Raw genomic sequence first — 18537 nt, 5'->3', positions numbered from 1 at the left:
GAAGTTGGCCTAGATGAGGATCAGAGGAAGCTTCCCTCAGGAGGAAGTCTGAAGGGAATCTTTTTTTTTTTTTTTTTAAGATTTTATTTATTTATTTGACAGACAGAGATCACAAGTAGGCAGAGAGGCAGGCAGAGAGAGAGGGGGAAGCAGGCTCCCTGCAGAGCAGAGAGCCCCATGCGGGGCTCAGATCCCAGGACCCTGAGATCATGACCTGAGCTGAAGGCAGAGGCTTTAACCCACTGAGCCACCCAGGCGCCCCCTGAAGGGAATCTTGAAGGAGAAAATAAGTACAGGTATGTCAGGCAGAGATTTTGGGAAGGGGTTTTCCAGGCAAAGGGAATAGTATGGAAGAGAGACTTTGAAAACTGGCAGAAATTTGGCATGACTAAAATGGAAACGTTTTTTTTTTCTGAGATATAAAAGTTCCCAGATAATGAAAAGCCTCATGTGTTATGCTATAATGTTTGGGTTTTATTTTCTTGTTATTTTTGGGAAGCGTTGCAAAGGTTTTGTGCCAGCAAATGACCTAATCAAGTATGTAGCTTAGAAAAACTTACTAAAGCAGTTTTCTCTGCTATATTTCATTCTGGTTCTTTCTAGTCATACACTGAATTGACTTCCATATCAGAGGAAACAATTATCTTGTTTAACCTAAGACTGTCATCACATTGATGGGAGGCACTTTTGTATATTTATGATCTTTGTTGAAAGCTATGAAAATTGCCACCCAGATCTTTAAATTTTAGTAGCTCACAGTAGTGAGATACAAAGTTCATCACATCTGACAATCTCATTTCTTAAACTCGAAGAGTATGAGGCCAAGGAGGGAAACTGTTTTGGGCACTGTCCGATATCCTAAGACTTGTGGCACGGTGGGCACAAGGGTGTCAGACATTTGTTCCAACGCACCCATCTCACGTGATAATGGTCCTTCGTCATTAAGTATATTGCTCTTGACAGTAAACACTAAGAAACCACTGGCTGATGTGTTTTACATTGCACATTACCCAACTTCTTTCTACATCCTGATTGATAGAAGCAAAAGCATTTGCTAAACAGAACCTTATGGGAAACTCCTGGTTCCCAGTCCCTCACCCCTTCATTCAGATGGGTAACAGGTGTCTGTCCTAACTGCCTAGTCTCCCACCCATTTCTGGCCTTAAGCGGGAAACATGTTAGGAGTTCCTGCCTCTGAGTTTGAAGGTACGTTTTACCAGTGATTTTATTGTTTGTGACCTGGATGTCGGCCAGGTTCTAGTCTCAGTTCCTACCCTGTTAAGAAAGCTACCACAGCCTGCCTTCATTTTTCTCCCAGGCAATGGGCACTGCCCACTTTCTCCTGTGTGAGCCAGCCTTCTACCCGAGAAGCTGTATTCGTCCTTGTCTTTGATAGCCCTTGAATCTCTCAAGTCTTTCTAAACCCCTGACTCGGACATTGCTTGGTGCCAGTTTCACAAAACACAGAGCTAGAAAGGCAACATAAAATCATCACTAAGGGGCACCTGGCTCAGTGGGTTAAAGCCTCTGCCTTCGGCTCAGGTCATGATCCCAGGGTCCTGGGATCGAGCCCCACATCGGGCTCTCTGCTCAGCAGGGAGCCTGCTTCCTCCTCTCTCTGCCTGCCTCTCTGCCTACTTGTGATCTCTGTCTGTCAAATAAATAAATAAAATCTTAAAAACCATCACTGAATGGTGTTTTGAACAAATCCAATTCTAGAAGAGAAAAAACTAAGAGATACAGTGTCATGGGAAAAAAAAAAAGTGTGAACATGTGTGCCTTGGACTCAGGAAGCTTACCATTCATGAAGTCGGATGGACCAGCGTGAACGCTAGCGTGTCAGTCAGCGTAGGGGGCGCCACAAGCACATGGCCACCACAGCCCGAGTGGAAAGCTTTGCACATTGTGAGGGTTTGCAGACATGCCCACGACCCACAGCGGCTGCCTGGAGGTGCAGGAATTCAACTCCACATGGATCTTTCTGCCTGCGCTCCTTTCGCTGCACAGCCCTGCTTCTCAATAATGAATCTCTAGATGAAGTGAATGCCTTGTTAAAGAATGCATTACCCTGGTAGAGTGCTTTGAGGTTTGTAAAGTGTTTTCACTTGTATCTAATTTGATTTACAGAATGACCGTGAGGTAAGTATAACTAACCCTGTTTTATAAAAGAGAAAACTGAGGCTCGGTAGACTGAGTGACTTGCCCGGCATGAAACAACCTCTAAATGGCACAGCCAGGTATTCATACGCTTGAAGTATTAGATCTAACACCAAGAACCCCTTATGTGGGATACACTTGTGTGGCTCCCCGGGCTGATGGTAGGTATTGTGCTCTACCATGTGTGGATGTGGCCAAAGATTTAGTGATGATGCTGATCCCCAAAGGGGAAATGTGAATGGCATGTCTTTCAGTCCACCTCCAAATTAACACTGTGTGAACAGTGGTTTCTATGCACTGTCTGCATAATGCTTACCTTCCTCCCTGATTTTACAGAGTACATTCCACATAGGAACATACCAAATTGCAAATTGTATATCTGCCTCACAGGATTGTTTCACATTGGGCAATGCACAGACAAACCTCCCTCTTTATTTACTTTTTTCATATATTAAATTATTCTTGGCTCTAGTCTTTGTCAGGATCTTAAAGCTGGTATGACGGCAATCATGATATTTTATGTATTTTACTTTGTTTTCAAATCTCTTTCCTTAGCCTCTCCTCCCTATGGTGAATGATTTATGTGTTTTGCTATTTGGATCTTCATTTATGGCTGCTTTTTTTTTTTTTTTTCTTCAGGTTTTGTGATGAAGGAACCTGTACAGATAAAGCCAATATTCTATATGCCTGGGCAAGAAATGCTCCCCCTACCAGACTCCCCAAAGGTATATCTGAGGCCTCTTGTATCGCCTTCCCTAAAGCTGTTTAATTTCTGACTCTAGAGTACTTTTTATCATGTCCTTTCCACAGTTGTCAACAGCGTTCCATTTTGCAATTCCACACTGAAAAATTGCCAGTATTACCTGCAAGATACTGAAAAGGTTTCATTTAGGTAGTTCTTCTTTTTCTGCCTCTCTTTGGTAAGTAACTTGACCATACAATAGTTCAGATAGAAGCAGAGAGTACCCAAGAAGTATACCTCATGCTACCTTCAGCCTACGGCACATTGATTCTTGACGGCAGGAGCGTTTCATGAGCCAAGAGAGCTAAGAATTAAATAAATTGCTGTGTCAGCAAATAGTTTTTTTTTTTTTTTTAATAGTCTTGGAACCTGGATATTTAATGTAATGCCAAACCTCAGCTGGCTTTCTGACTTCACTCTGAACTGTTCACAACTTCCAATGTGTGAATGAATTACCAGGCTCTTGTTTATTACTGTGATGTTTCTTAATATCCAGGGAATGTGCAGTTCTGTAACAGAATACGTCTGCCATGGTTCAGGGATGGTGTCTTGTGATACACGTGTCCCTCTCTTTCCTCCCCAGCTTTGGCAGCTCTAATTGATATCCATTTTGCTTTGCTTCAAATGAGTTTCTGGATCCTCTCAATCGTTTACCAGGCAGCTGCTACCAAACAAGTTTGGAAACTAATGGGGGGGTGGGGGAAGGCTGTTATAGATTTGCTGACATTTTTAAGACCCATTAGTTGAGCAGATAGAAAAAAATTTTCCTCGCCTATAAATATTTTCTCTGTTGATTTTTTTTTTTTAAGCTTCCTAGCAAACTCTATTAATAGTACAACTCTTAGGAACCCTTCGGATTCCAAGAACCTATTGACACACTGGACTTTGCAATCTCACTGATAACTGATTTCCTCAATAACATTTTTGCAGATACCAGTTTTCATATGCGAATGAAAGCATTTCCCCTGAGGTGCTCTCAAGAAGTCTGTTTTCTATATTCAATCAGAAAATAAAAATGAATATGACTATCTACAAAACAAAATGAAAGAATGGATTTATGTATATCTGTTATATAATCACCTAGAGTAGCATTTTGTTTTGTTCTATTATTTTCAGAATGAGTGAATTCTCCTCTTAAAGTATATATGATTACTTCAGTTCTGAAATGGGAAGTATGAATAGAATTCTATCAGAGCTTTGAGAAGGAATGATAGATTATATTAGAAATGTTCAGTGAATACCTATTTCATTTTTTCATATAACATAATTTCTTATGTTATATGCTATTTTATTTCCCTTTGGATTTCATAGATCAGCAACCTGAGATTAGCTCCATTTTAGACTTTGATTTCTAAAATATTAATTCATCTTCTTTATAAACCTTTAGGTGTTGGATTCAGAGTTGGAGGAGAGACTGGAAGTAAATACTTTGTACTGCAAGTACACTATGGGGATATTAGTGCTTTCAGAGGTAAGTTTTGAAATATTGGAACTAAGCACAACTTTGAATACTATAAATATATGAAATATATATAAAAATGTAAAATGTACATACCTACTCTTGACCACACATTCTGCCCACTGCTTTTGTTCCCTTTAATTTGGGACTACCGAAGAAATTACTTTTATTTTGAAAAGTGGATTCTCTTATCCTACTGTGCGTCTTTCTCTTATGCCGACTTCAGGGTTCTTTTGCTTTCCAGTGTATCTTCTTATCTACCCTCTCCTATTAGGGGATTCCTTCCAAGGATTAATGTCAGCAGACTAGGGATTTCGCAATTTATTTCCACTACTATAGGCAAGCCACTGGAAGAGCCCACATGTCTTGCAGTACCAGGAAAGTTCCCCAACACTCAGGTTCATGTCAGTGCTTTATCTGTGATCTACACTTGTCTCTTCATGACCTCATCCATCGTCTGCTGCCCTGACGCACAGACGCCACCTACTCGTTTGACACCTGCTAAAGCGTCATTGGTCTACCCATGATGACAATGCACTTCATTTTTTCTTTATTGAATTATAATTGACATACAATATCTTACTCATTTCAGGTGGACATCATAGTGAGTCAGTATTTTTATACATTATGAAATGATCCCCATGATAAGTCTAGTTACCATCTGTCAGCATACGAAGTTATTACAATATTATTGACTCTATTCCCTATGCTGTACATTAATCCCTATGACTTTATTTTATAACGGGAAGTTTGTACTATGTACTCCATTTAAATCCTCCTTTTCTTATTATAGAATCATTAACATGAGGAAGGGGCCCCGTTCCCAAGGCAACCGAGACTGGTACTTCTTCCTTCTGCTGCATTTAGTCAAACTCCAACTGCCTTCCAGGTTCACACTTCAGTGTTCACGGGAGTGTAAATATTAAGCAATCTTCTCCTTGGCTTATCAGCTTTTCCACTATGTCTTGCTGACTTATACATATTGCCCCGAGTTCTCTAATTTAACATTATATTTCTGCTAACTAACCTCATACATTTTCCTCTCCAGACACATTAGCTTCCTCTCTGGCAACTAAGTCTTGAAGTACATGTCCATCTCGGTCCATGAGGTATCCTTGGGGAACCTTTGCTGAGAGTGCCTCCTGTGGTCATGGTTTCCATAGATTCTCAGTATTCAGGACTGGGATGGTAAATACAGTCTTTCTCTGGAAACAGGTATTAGGAAGGATAATTTTATATGATTGAAAAATTATCATTAGCACTGCAATCAGATATATTTTCAGCTAAACAAGCTCCTAGGGACCAGCCCATGAAGCTAACTTCCAAATAAAGTTTGTTTTTATATTAAAAATACACTGAGTTATAATATACAAATAGCTTTCCATTTTTGGAACAGAGCCTTAAAACTTAAGTTGTTAACTGCAGTGTCGAGATAGGGTTTTGTTGAAAACAATGGAATGAATGTTTGTGTTTGAGGAATAAACAGAAATGATCTGCTCTAAAAAGTTACCATGTTGGTGTCAGTGGAACAGGGAGAGTCCGGCACTGCTGACTTCCAAACATTGATCAAGACTATAATTTTCCCTAGAAGGCAAGGAAGGCTTTCCCTGCCCACCACAACTAACGTAGCTGGCCATACCCGCACACATTCCCCAGCCCCACTTTCTGTCCCTCTGTGGAGCCCTGGACTTCACTTTTCGGCCACATTCCTCCTAGCTTTGTAATATTTCCTAACAGGTAGCACACTGATACCCTAGGGAAGATGGATGATAGAGACTAGTTTTAAAATATATTACTGTCCTAATTTAATTTATTACTGGTGAGGAATTAGTTTTGTTTTGTAATTTATGTTTAATCTAGGGATAATTTAAAAGTTCTGAGATTTGATAGGTAAATATACAGTTATTCTTTAAGACACTGATGAAGAATTTTTATACAGATTTTTCATTTTTCACTTTTTTGGGAACCGTTTTTCTAAAAGAAGGTGTATATGAGGTATGAGTTAGAAGGATTACTGGTACTATAATTCATGGACCTTACTAAAACATAACTAAAATATAAACAAAAAATTTTACCCATGTAATCTTTTCAGTAGTATTAGATAAGATCTTGTGCCTTAAGCGATATGTGACTTAGAAAATAAAAAAACACATGGGAAGATATCAAATCTCACTAAACCTAGAGAGCATTTTATATTTATTAAATCAGGAGTGAGTGGAGATGGAATTATGGAAGTAGGACTACCAGGGTTTGAATTAATCTGGCACAGTTTGGGAAGCTTTTTAAATTAGTGCAGTGTTTTGAAAAGCAACTTTGTCATATTATATGGATTTTATATAGAACATTAAAATCTTACTGAAGGCTTTTATCCTAAAGAAAGAGTTGTTGTTTTTAAAGGAGCTACCTACCCATGGTTGTTTATGCCCCATTAATTACTAATATGAAAAACTGGAACTTAAACAAAGGTCCCTAATAAGGGGCTAGTTAAATAAATGGTATAATAGCAAATCATAAAAATTTATATAGACTATATAATAACAAATCATGAAACTGTATGTATGCGTGCTTGTTTCCAAGTATTAGAAAGAACAAGGAAAAGAAAGAAAATAGTCAATAAACAGGAAAGTCAGAATTGTGTGATTCTTTTTCTTCCTTTAAAATGTTAAAACCATTATCTTGATGTTTTTCAATTTGAACTTAGTGTTCAAACTGTTGATGATATTTTTAAGTATAGAAATTAAATATCAGAAGCAGACTAACTGTATAAGGAAGTTGCTACACTACTGAAAGGTAGGGAAATACTTGTCTTAAGGGTGTAAGTATTTATCCTTATGGGGAGTATATATCCTTACGTGAGAAATCTAGGACTTTTCTTTAATAAAACACCAACAGTGAAGGAAAAATCTTTTAAAATTTTTTGGAATGTGATAAAGTATCAGAAGCCAGACTGAGTGTGTCTTGGACTGTGATATCTATTAGTAAAGAAAAAATTGAGAGTGATTTTAGTGAGTTCTGTGGGATTACATGAAACCTTTGTTTCAGATTGGTCTTTGTTTCTTTTGGAAATTGCACAGAATGTGAAGCTATAAAAGTGTCGTTTTGAAAGAGCCATCTTTATTAAACGCCGCATCAGATACAGTGTCAGACCCTTGCTGGGGCTAGGTATCCTAACCTTCCTGTCCACAGGAGTTGAGTATATGTTAGCAGGAGAGACAAGCGCAGAATCTGCATTTCTAGACAATACTAGAAATTTATACCAGCTCCGGGGGCTGTGGAGAGGAGGAACGTGCAGGTTTGCTGGGAAGGGAGGGGAGGTGTCTAGAAGAGGCTTCTAGGCAGATGGAAACAGAGCAAGGATATTTGAATGGTGATCAGGAGCCCCCAGGTAGGCAGGGCCAGGGGGAAGACTCATTCCAGATGGGTAAAAGCATGTGCCTAGACACAGGGGAGTGAAATGCCTCATGTCCACAAGGAACTTTTGGTAATTTGGTGCTACTGGAGTGTGAAATGCAGAGAGAAGTGGCAAGAGATGAGAACATTGTTGAAGGGTGGGGTCGGACCGTACCCAGCTTTGTTAGGACTTTATTCTGCAAAGCACTCAGAGCATTTATCAGCCAAGCAGTAACCTCGGTTTCAGTCCTAAGCTTGACCATGTGGGAAATCACTAGCCTTATGTATGAAGAAAAGATCGGGACTTTAGCATGCCAGGGTGACCCAGGACTGAGGCTCCAGGAAGCCAGAATGAATTCTTTTTTAAATGTACACTTCCTAGCTCCTTATAAAATAATATTCCACAGAAAAAATAATGCAATATGATTAGAAATGATTGTCCCAGGGATCCTGACCAGCTTGGTTAATGGAGTGTAAGACTGTTGATCTTGGGGTTGTGAGTTCAAGCCCTATGTTGGGTATAGCGATTGCTTAAAAATAAGATAAAAAAAAAAAAAGAAATGAATATCCCATATAAACAATAACATTGTGCCAGGGGTTAGGTGATTTGACTCTAAAAGATCAGATGGCCTGGCAAAGGTACTTTCTAGTTCTGTTAACCTCACAAAGTTTCTAGACCTCTCTGCCCTCCTCCTCACCTATAAAATGGGATCATAATGGTTCATAGAAAGGTACCTGCTAAGTACTCAGTAAATGTTAACTGGTATCATTATTGTCCCTATAAAAGGCTTCAAGGTGACATAAATTGCCCTAAATCCAACCTTTTGGTCATAGTTGCTCCTAATATAAAGAGTGCGCTGGTTACTTTTCCAGGGTGTTATAATTTCTTGTTATATTTAGACACAGAGCTGTTCATAGCTGTCACATTGTGACTAGAACTTTCTTAGTTAAGCTGCTTACTGTTTTCCACAACAGATTTTTTTTATTCATAGTTCATTTATAAGAAGATAAACTACAAGACTGTCCCTTCCCTCAAGGAAATTAGAATAATAGGAACTAGAGATTCTTTTTTTTCTAGGTCCTCTTTTTTTTTTTTTTCCAACGCAAGTTTTTTCAATAGAGTCTTATTCCAAAGAGAAAATTCTCCTGCGCTTGTTACAGAAATTTGCCACATTTCTTCTGGGTGTTTTCGCCTATGGGAATCTTAAGAAAACTGGCCTCTCCTTTGCGGAGTTACTGGTTTTAGCTTCCTGGTCTTCAACATTAACTCAGTTCTCCAATTGGGAAACCCATTTACTCACTAACTGAAGTTGGAACAGCTATCCTTAAACATGGAGGAAAGGACCTGTGCCCAAGTCATCAACATCTTTGGGTTGACAGAATTTCCAAGCTGTAAACTACGTATTCTCCTTCAGCTCTTGTTGCTTATAGGAAAAGTAGCAGGTATTGTCAGGGATACAGACCCTCTCCCCGTGTCACCAGGACTGTCACCCAAGTGCCTGGACTTGGTGACCTTTGGATTTGACTTCTCCTTGCCTTGTTTATGCCAGCCTATGATCCGTTAGGTGTAGCTTCTGAACAGCTTCCTTCCAGGGAGGTGGGCGTTACTAGACACAGGGTGTGAGTTCAAGCGCGTACACCCCACACTCACCCATATAGGCATGGGAGGTTCCTGGCTCACCACCACTGTGGGACCGTAAGGAAAAGCACAAGAGAGTGGAAACAATGGCAGGCAGAAGGGAACACAGAAAGCTCTGGAGGCATTCTAATTTCACTGTAACTTCTGCCGCGTCTCTGCCTCTTAACGAGACTACTGCCAGGAAGCTAGCTATTGCAAAAAGCTTTGAAATTGTGAGCCCAGGAAAAATCCCTTGCTAATGCATTTTTGAACAAGATGGAGCATAGATCAGTGGCAGGGCAGCTGCACTTAAAATTACTTCATTCCAGAATAAAGCAGACGACTCTGACTTTAGTGGAAGCATGACAGTGCTCTTGACTCCCTGATACTTGATTGTGGAGAGAGCGGAGATGGGGGGAAATTGCGGGGAAGGTCATGGCCCACCGCTTCCTCTGGTGTTTTCTCTAAACCCCTCCCAGCGGCTTCCTCCTGCATGCTCTCTAGGAAGATACACCTCGTGTGCTTTTACTCCTCTGCAAAGTGAGGGTTATTGTGGGTGGCGTGTTTAAATCCATGTATTTTCTAGCATTCTGGATTACTTTCCATATTTAAGAACCTCCTCTGAATCTCCCTGATATGAGGAAGTGGAGATGCAACATGGGGTGTTTGTAGGGTAGGAAAAGAATAAATGAAACAAGATGGGATCGGGAGGGAGACAAACCATAAGAGACTCATAATCTCACAAAACAAACTGAGGGTTGCTGGGGGTGGGGGTAGGGAGAGGGTGGTTGGGTGATGGACATTGGGGAGGGTATGTGCTATGGTGAGTGCTGTGAAGGGTATAAACCTGGCGATTCACAGACCTGTACCCCTGGGGCTAATAACACATTATATGTTAATAAAAAAATAAATTAAAAAAAAAAGAAGAACCTCTTCTGAAATTGCACATGTGGACAATGTTACTGTTTCCCTGCCCTCAGGGAGCTGCCTAAAAGCCATGAGCCTCTCTACGTGGACAGGAAGATCTAGACATCACATTACTAGCACTCAGCCTTGCCTTCCCTGAATAGGACCCTGATGTGCACATAGTCCAACAAGCCTAATCCCCTTTTACAATATAGGAAGTTAGGGGCACCTGGGTGGCTTAGTTGGTTAAGCGTCCGCCTTTTGACTCCTGTTGTGATCTCAGAGTCCTGAGATCCAGCCCCAGGTCAGGCTCCCTCCTCAATGGGGAGTCTGCTTTTCCCTCTTCCACTGCCCCCCCACCCAATTCATGCTGTGCTCTCTCAAATAAGTAAAATCTTAAAAAAAAAAAAAAAAAAAAATATATATATATATATATATATATATATATATGAGGTTAGTTCTCACCATGGTCTTTCATTCCAGGGTTCTCAACACCAGGGACAACAGCCCTGCTTAAACAAACATATCCTCAACACATACAGAAATGTGGTTCCAGGAAGGGTACACTTTACGTCAGTTTCCCTCTTTTCTCCCAAGACTGTGATACCCATGCCACTCAGCAAGTCTCCGTTCTTCCCTCTCTGACTCCAATTTTTTATTTCTTTATTATTCTTGATATCAGGCCACAAACTTTTACTCAAGTGCTGTGGGCCAGATGTGGCTTAGAAGTAAGAACTTTAAATCTGATAGGAAGGAATTGGGACACATAAATCAAGTATTACATTATATCACCTTTGGGAGTCTGGGGCACCATCCCTAATCATATATGCTTGAATTCCTATAGAAAAATGTTCAAATAGTTACACTACAAGGGATAAATGAAGACCATAAATAGCATCACATCCGTTTAGACCAAATTTTGCTGCCAAACACTATTAAAAAAAACCTTAGGATTCCAGAGCTTTTCAGACTTTAGAATTGCAAATACTTCTATTAGAACAAAGAAGCCTATTCTCTAACACTTGAGTTCTCAGTTAAAATAAAAACAAGGACTCTGGATATATCTGAATACTTTCCCATTAAAATAAACCCCCCCAAACTTTATTTTTCATCTTCTGGAAAATACAGAAAAACCTTAAAAAAAAAAAACAGTAAAAAAAAAAATCACTCACAACCCCTTACTATTCAAAAACCTGTAATATGAGGTGACAGTTGCACATCTCAATGTGCTAAAAACCAAAGACTTACATACTTTAAAGGGGTAAATTGTATGTTATGTGAGTTACACCTCAGTGAAACTACTGAAATATCTATATAGATTACATATGTATGATACCCTTTTCATTTCTATCCCCCTCTGTCCCTGGACTCCCACCTCCAGGTAACTATCATTTATATCTGCCTACTTTTCACATGCTTATCCTAACTAACCTTTCTGTATAAACACAGAAACCCCAGATGTGTATCTATGCACTTTTTCTTTTTTGGGCAAAAATCAGACCACTCTCTTCACAGATCTGCATCTGCTGTTGTTTTTAATTTAACGATGTACCCTGGGCATATTTCTAAGGCGGACCATGTAAAGCTCTTCCATTACTTATAATACCTGCCTAGTATTCTGTTGTGCAATACACTAAAATTTATATATCCTGTTCCCTACTAAAGACATTAAAGTTCTGAGCTTTTTGCTATCACGAGTGATGCTGCAGTGAACTTTAATGTAAGCAGTGTTTTAAGTAACGATGTGTTGCTACTGCAGGGTAGATTTCTAGAAATGGGGTTTTTGGGTTGTGTGGTGTTAAAGCCTTAACAGATTCCACCAAATTACCCAACAAAACAGTTTTTCCCATTTACAATCCAAGCGAATGAGCGAGCCTCATATCTTTACCTCCACTAGATGTTTTCACACTTGAAAAATTTTGCCCATTATTTACTTAAATAAAGAGCTCCTCTTATTATTTCATTAAAAGGATTGGAATTAGCTGGAGGGTCTTAAAAGAATTACCTCTAAAGTGCATACTCTTTTTCTAAATCCTGAGAAGTCAGGGTTTCTCAGAATTTAATCTAAGGAATACCTGCCCCAGAATCTCCTTGGGGTGTTTTTTGAAGTGAAAATTCCTGGTTCCAACCAGGTACTGAGTCAGATGCACGAAAAGTAAAGGTGAGGCGCTGGTGGGTTAGAGCTGGCTCATGCTGACGCACAAGACCCAGGTGTTAATTTTCAGATGTTTTTTGAGTCGTCTGCTGATTATAACCATCCCTAAAAATGAAGGCAGTAGTTACTCAAAAATTATCACCTCCTAATTATTTTACTACATTTTATTAATTCTGCTCTTGGGGATAATTAAGCCGTTATTTCTCTTGCATCCACAGAGTGGGAATACTGTAAAATGGTGTTTAAGGGCTCATCTCTCCCCAGCCCAGGGTTCCACGATGTCCCATCCATAGCTTGGAATCAACCACAGGTTGTTTAGATTGAAGAAAACGATGGAGGGGTGCCTGGGTGGCGCCATCCTTTAAGTTTCTGACTGTTGGCTGCAGCTCAGCTTGTGATCTCAGGGTTGTGAGATCAAGCCCCAGCATGGGCTCCACACTCAGCATGGTGTCCGCTTGAGATTTTCTCTCCCCCTCCCCTGCCCCTCTCGCTTGTGCTTGTTCTCTCTCTCTAAAATAAATAAATAAATAAATAAATAAATAAATAAATAAATAAATCTTTTTAAAGAGAGAGAGAGAAAATTATGGAAAAAGTGTTAGGCAGATTATTGTGAATAGTCTAAAAATTTGAGGAAATATCTTTACATTATTAAGAACTCTTAACCAGCACAGCAAAGACTTTACCCACCTTACTGACAAGCCGATGCAGTTACAACGTGTATCTTTGTTGTTTCAATAAACGAGAACATCAGCAAACATTTTTTTTTTAAGGATTTTATTTATTTATTTGACAGAGAGAGAGATCACAAGTAGTCAGAGAGAGGTGGGTAAGCAGGCTCCCCACTGAACAGAAAGCCCGATGTGGGGCTCGATCCCAGGACCCTGAGATCATGACCTGAGCTGAAGGCAGAGGCTCTAACCCACTGAGCCACCCAGGCGCCCCATCAGCAAACATTCTTGTCTGAATTACTCACTCATCCATTAAAACCATCCATTGGCTATGGAAAAGTTCAGAAAAAAAACAGAATTCTGTGACATTGAACTGGCAATAGGGAATTTACAGCAAAGAATAGTATATATTTTATTATTTATTGTGTGCTACACATCATATATATTAACGAAAACGATAATAAATCCATATGTACACACATGTGCATATTTTTCCCCAGAGACAATATGTTACCAGTGTATCAGTAAGCCCAGAATTCTGATTTAATGAGTTGCCCAGTTGATTTTGATGCGAACTAAACTTTAAAAACTGAGGCTCAGATTTTCTTGTAAGAATTGAAGTTACTTCTACATTTTTCCCCCTATACTACGGGTGTGTCAGGGCAATCTCCTGGGGCGTGGGACATGAGTAGAATAATTTGCACTTACCAAAATAAGTATAATTAAATCTCAACTCTCTTAAGAAAGGGGAAGCTTTGAAAGAAGAAAATGCATTTAATTACTGTCTGGTATTCTAGCACTTTCTTGATTTCACTTAGAAATTTGAAGAAGAGTTTATTCTTAACTTTTTCATAAAATTTGGTGTTTGGATTTCAAGGAGTTGTAATAGTAGAAGCCACTTACAATGCAGAGAGGACTTTCTTAGATATCCCCTTTTCTATATGTAGTTATGCAAATGTTCCTTCTTTACACTTAATCTTGATAAAATTATTTGAAGGGTGAACAAAAATAAGTTATATCCTCCCCGTTTTTTACATTTTTATTTTTAAGTGGAATATATGGACTGAGAGGGACTAGAGAGTGAGAGGAAGGCAGAGACCATGAAACCAATTCCAAGAGAGAAATGATTGACAAGCAGGTGACATTCCGACTGCACAAAATTCTGTAGTCTCTTAGACTTCTGCAGATGCAGAGATGGAGATATGGCTGAGAAGGCATTGTTGAAAAGAAAATCATGACTCTTTTCTTTTCTTCTGAGAAGAAAGGAGTAAAAACCATAGGTCTTATGTGTTGTGTACTAACGTGTTTTTAAAGTACTTGTTTCTAACTCCGGAGAGTTAGAAACTGAGTCTCCAGCATGATGAGGTAAGAACAGTGTGCCAGAAGGGCTCATCCGGCCCAACCTCTCCATTTTACAGAAATGGGGATCGATACTCAGAAAGGTGAAGTGATTTGCCTAAGGTGATATAGCTACTGTTCCAATGCTATTAAAAACCAGAAAAATTTAATTTGCATTGGATTTCTAGTTTGTATATGAGCCAAAGTTCATCTCCTGACTATATAAAACAAACAGTGGAGTCAGTGTTTCTAACAGTCCTTTGAACCACTAGCAACTGGGAGGGATGAACTCATTCATGCACAACAGAATAAACATGTATAAAGATGGAGTCGTTTACCTCATCTCATTTATGCCTTTTCATCCTGATGTATGAAGTAATCGACTTCCCTTATCAAGCAGGGATATTTCTATATCAGGTCGCTTGATAATCCCATTGATTTTAGAAGAATTGTAATCGGATGTTCTTCATGTTCTTGTCTACCCTTCATTATACACAAGCAGCTTGATGTGAGTCATGGAAATGATTTTAGGTCTATTCAATACCTCCCAAATGATCCAAAAGAAGCCTATTATCCTGCAATATTTTTTTGCTCTTGCCGATCTCTTCACATAAATGTGAGCTCCTTGATTCCCTAGCTTCCTGCATTTCAACTTTGTTAATCATCCTCAGTATGAAAAACTAATGATCCCTATTCATCTCATTCATTCCATGGGACACCTGTTTATTTTAATACCTAAATATAGCCATTAAGGATCAGGAATTACATTTTCATTCATTTGGTTATGAGAAGACCTATAAAGCACTGCAGTATTATTTCTTTTTAAAAGGATATATGCATGTATCTTTTTTTAAAGGCTATATTCATATAGCCTTTAAAATGTTTTTATCTCTAAAATGTGTTTTTTAAAGAATGTTTTTAATCCCTAAAATGTGTTTTTTATCTCTGTTTTTAAAGCAACTTAACATTAGGGGCACCTGGGTGGCTCAGTGGGTTAAGCCTCTGCCTTCTGCTCAGGTCATGATCCCGGGGTCCTGGGATCGAGCCCCGCATCGGGCTCTCTGCTCAGCAGGGAGCCTGCTTCCCTTCCTCTCTCTCTGCCTGCCTCCCTGCCTGCTTGTGATCTCTCTCTGTCAAATAAATAAATAAAAATCTTAAAAAAAAAAAGCAACTTAACATTAAACAATATAATATTTAGTTTAAGTGAGAAGTCTTTTTTAGGAAAAAAGAACATTCCCTAATACCAATTAGTTTTGTCGTATTTTGAATTTGTTTTCTAGTTGTTTTTCAAGAAAACCTTATGCTTTACCTTCATTTATTCCTTTGCAACTCATGCTTTTGTAATCACTCATAATTACTAACTCCTCTTTTGAAGTTGGTCACGGCTCCATAGTCTCAACTAATTAATTCCCTTTAAATTAATAGCAGATAACATTTCATTTTTTAACCAAAAGAAATTGAGAGGAGGAATAAAGTTACTTGCCCATCAGCTCACATAAAAATGAGAAGATGCAATTAAGTTTCATTGACATCTAGTTCAGGGCCCTGACGTGCTTCAAGGCATTTTTCACATATTTCATACATATCCCAGCAGGTTTCCTACCCTTCACCCTGTCCCTCACGGCTCCCCTTCATTGCCTTCGCACGTTTATGTTTGCTCACTGTGTCCTAGGAATTCTGGCAAATGGTAGAAGTTCATAAAGAGATATGCTATGCTAGGATTTGCACCTTCCATTTCCCATTTACTATTAATTCCCTTGTATGTTAGTTGACTGTCTTACTAGTAAAATGGAAAAGATAACCCTAAATAAATACATGACCAGAAAGCATTTGATAAAAATGATTCAATTACAGTATTTAGTGATATTTACAAAATATTGTTAGAAAAATATAATTCAGGGGGCCTGAGTGGCTCAGAGGGTTAAAGTCTCTACCTTCGGCTCAGGTCACGATCCCAGGGTCCTGGGATCGAGCCCCACATTGGGCTCTCTCCTTGGTGGGGAGCCTGCTTCCTCCCCTCTCTCTCTGCCTGCCTCTCTGCCTACTTGTGATCTCTCTCTGTCGAATAAATAAATAAAATCTTAAAAAAAAAGAAAGAAAAATAAGAAGAATAAAATAAAATAAATTAAATAAAAAATAATAAGAAGAAGAAAATAAGAAAGAAAAATATAATTCTCAGGGCCTGAAAGAGACCCCACAAAACTCCCTCTTTCTGCCAGCAGAAACATTACTCCCCTTTTTATCCAATTTGGAAACCCTTCATCCAGGTCTCCATTTCTTTTCATTACCTATTAATTCTTATTTTCGCTATCTTTGAAAACTTTCAAGAGTTTTTCTTATTAATAGGAATATTTCTCCTCTCCACACTTCCCTAGCCTCTTTTTTTTTTTTTTTTTTTTTGCAAGTCTGTCTTATTCTCATTTCCCCAACTTAGGTGTAACATACCACCTAGAAATAACTGAAAGGAAAATAAAATCTGGTCAGTAACCAGCGTCCCTTCTATACTAACACTTTATATTATAGTGAAAAGACTTGCTTAAGGACTGAGGGAATTTTGAGAGATAATTTGGGTCACTGAAAGGTTCAGTGTTTTTTCTTAATGTAGAAGTGATACTTAGTACTTATATACCACCTCTTAACTCTAAAGTGCTTTATAAATGTTACTTTATTCACATCTCAACATAAACATATTGAATGACTGAAAATTAATGCTAAATCAAATATATGGGCTATAATGTTCTAAGTGTATTCCCTAGTTAATACCACGGACTACTTGCATGCATAATTATATGTAAATTAGATACTTCAGATTAATTTTTTCATTGAAGAACCAAGCACAACATACAATAGTATTTTAAGCTGATGAAGACAGTTGGGTGGAAAATGTAGCCACTGATTTTAGATTGAGCTTCAAAGGCATATATTGCAGTTAAATTACTGCTTTTGCAGAATATAAACTTCCTGTTTTCAAAACAAAGTAGGATAGTGTTGCCTCTTTTTGTTTATCATTCCTGAGCAGTTAGAGGTTTGAGCTCAATAAAAGGGGGGGGGGGATACGTTGCACAAAGGAGTTGAGAATTCCAACGGGAGTGAAAGGTTAACCTTTTATATATATAAAAAAAATACTCTCAAAATGATTCAGAAATTCATAATGGAGCATTTTACATGAGAAACAATTTTAACTTTATGTTTCAAATTGAATTTAAAAGAGTATCTTTGAGACACCTCGTCCATTTAGCATCTGCTTTGGGCTCAGGTTATGATCCCAGGGTACTGGGCTTGAGCCTTCCGTCAGGCTCCCTACTCAGTGGGGAGTCTGCTTTTCCCTCTCCCTCTGCCCCTCCTCCCACCCCCGCTCATGCTGTCTCTCACCATCTCTCTCTCTCTCAAATTAATAAATAAAACCTTTTTAAAAAGTAAAAATAATAATAATAAATAAAAATAAGTAAAACAGCATCTTTGGATAAAAATCTTAAAACCCCTTTTCATTCCATTATTTATTTTAGCTAATATTTTCTGTGTGCCTCCTAGACTTTTGCATAATTGGAATGATAATTGGAAGAATGCAGAAGAAAATTTAAATGATCATTTTTAAAGTGAATATATATTAAAAACAGATACAGTAAAGAAGTTGAAGGACTTTCCCTGAGAGAAAGGGGAAAAAATATTTCTTAGTAACCAGGTGTGATATTTTAAATAGTCCAACCAAAGCCCCTGAAGCTTGTGGACAACTAGTTAAATGTGCCTGGTTTTAGCTAAAAGACAATTCCAGAAAGACAAATAAATGTTTGCATATAGCATATCCATAACATAAAGTTTTAAAACTTAATGCCTCAGGAATGGGACACAAATGGGGGGGTTTGCCTCTTGATATGGATGTTGTTTATAAGGGTTCATTAGCTCTTTTGAATTCCTGAAGCTGTGCCTTCTGATTTGTGCATTTTTCTGTGTATTATAGTTCAACTGGAAGTTCAGGAATCAGCCAATGATTTAAAAACTCACTGATATTTAAAAAAAAATACTCTTTACCTAAGATTGTTGGGTTTTGTCTTTTTAATTTTACTTCCTTAGAAATTTGATTCTGGAGGTGATTCATAATTCTCA

The 18537-nt window shown here is 38.5% G+C and overlaps 1 protein-coding gene across 19 annotated transcripts in view; it reads left to right on the top strand.

Moving 5' to 3' along the window:
- PAM (peptidylglycine alpha-amidating monooxygenase) overlaps positions 1-18537 on the top strand; it is a 278000-nt gene that overhangs the window by 180649 nt on the left and 78814 nt on the right. For all 19 annotated transcript variants that reach the window (XM_032845671.1, XM_032845663.1, XM_032845654.1 and 16 more), the window contains exons 6-7: positions 2797-2882; positions 4287-4370. In XM_032845671.1, the coding sequence (XP_032701562.1) occupies positions 2797-2882; positions 4287-4370 (170 nt within the window). The remainder of the gene's footprint in view (positions 1-2796; positions 2883-4286; positions 4371-18537) is intronic.

This window comes from Lontra canadensis, unplaced genomic scaffold (genome assembly GCF_010015895.1).
Source record: "Lontra canadensis isolate GAN:19392208 unplaced genomic scaffold, GSC_riverotter_1.0 scaffold4, whole genome shotgun sequence".
In the NCBI taxonomy this organism is placed as follows: domain Eukaryota; kingdom Metazoa; phylum Chordata; class Mammalia; order Carnivora; family Mustelidae; genus Lontra; species Lontra canadensis.
Note: the sequence above shows the minus strand (reverse complement) of the source record. Positions and strands in the feature narration are given on the sequence as shown.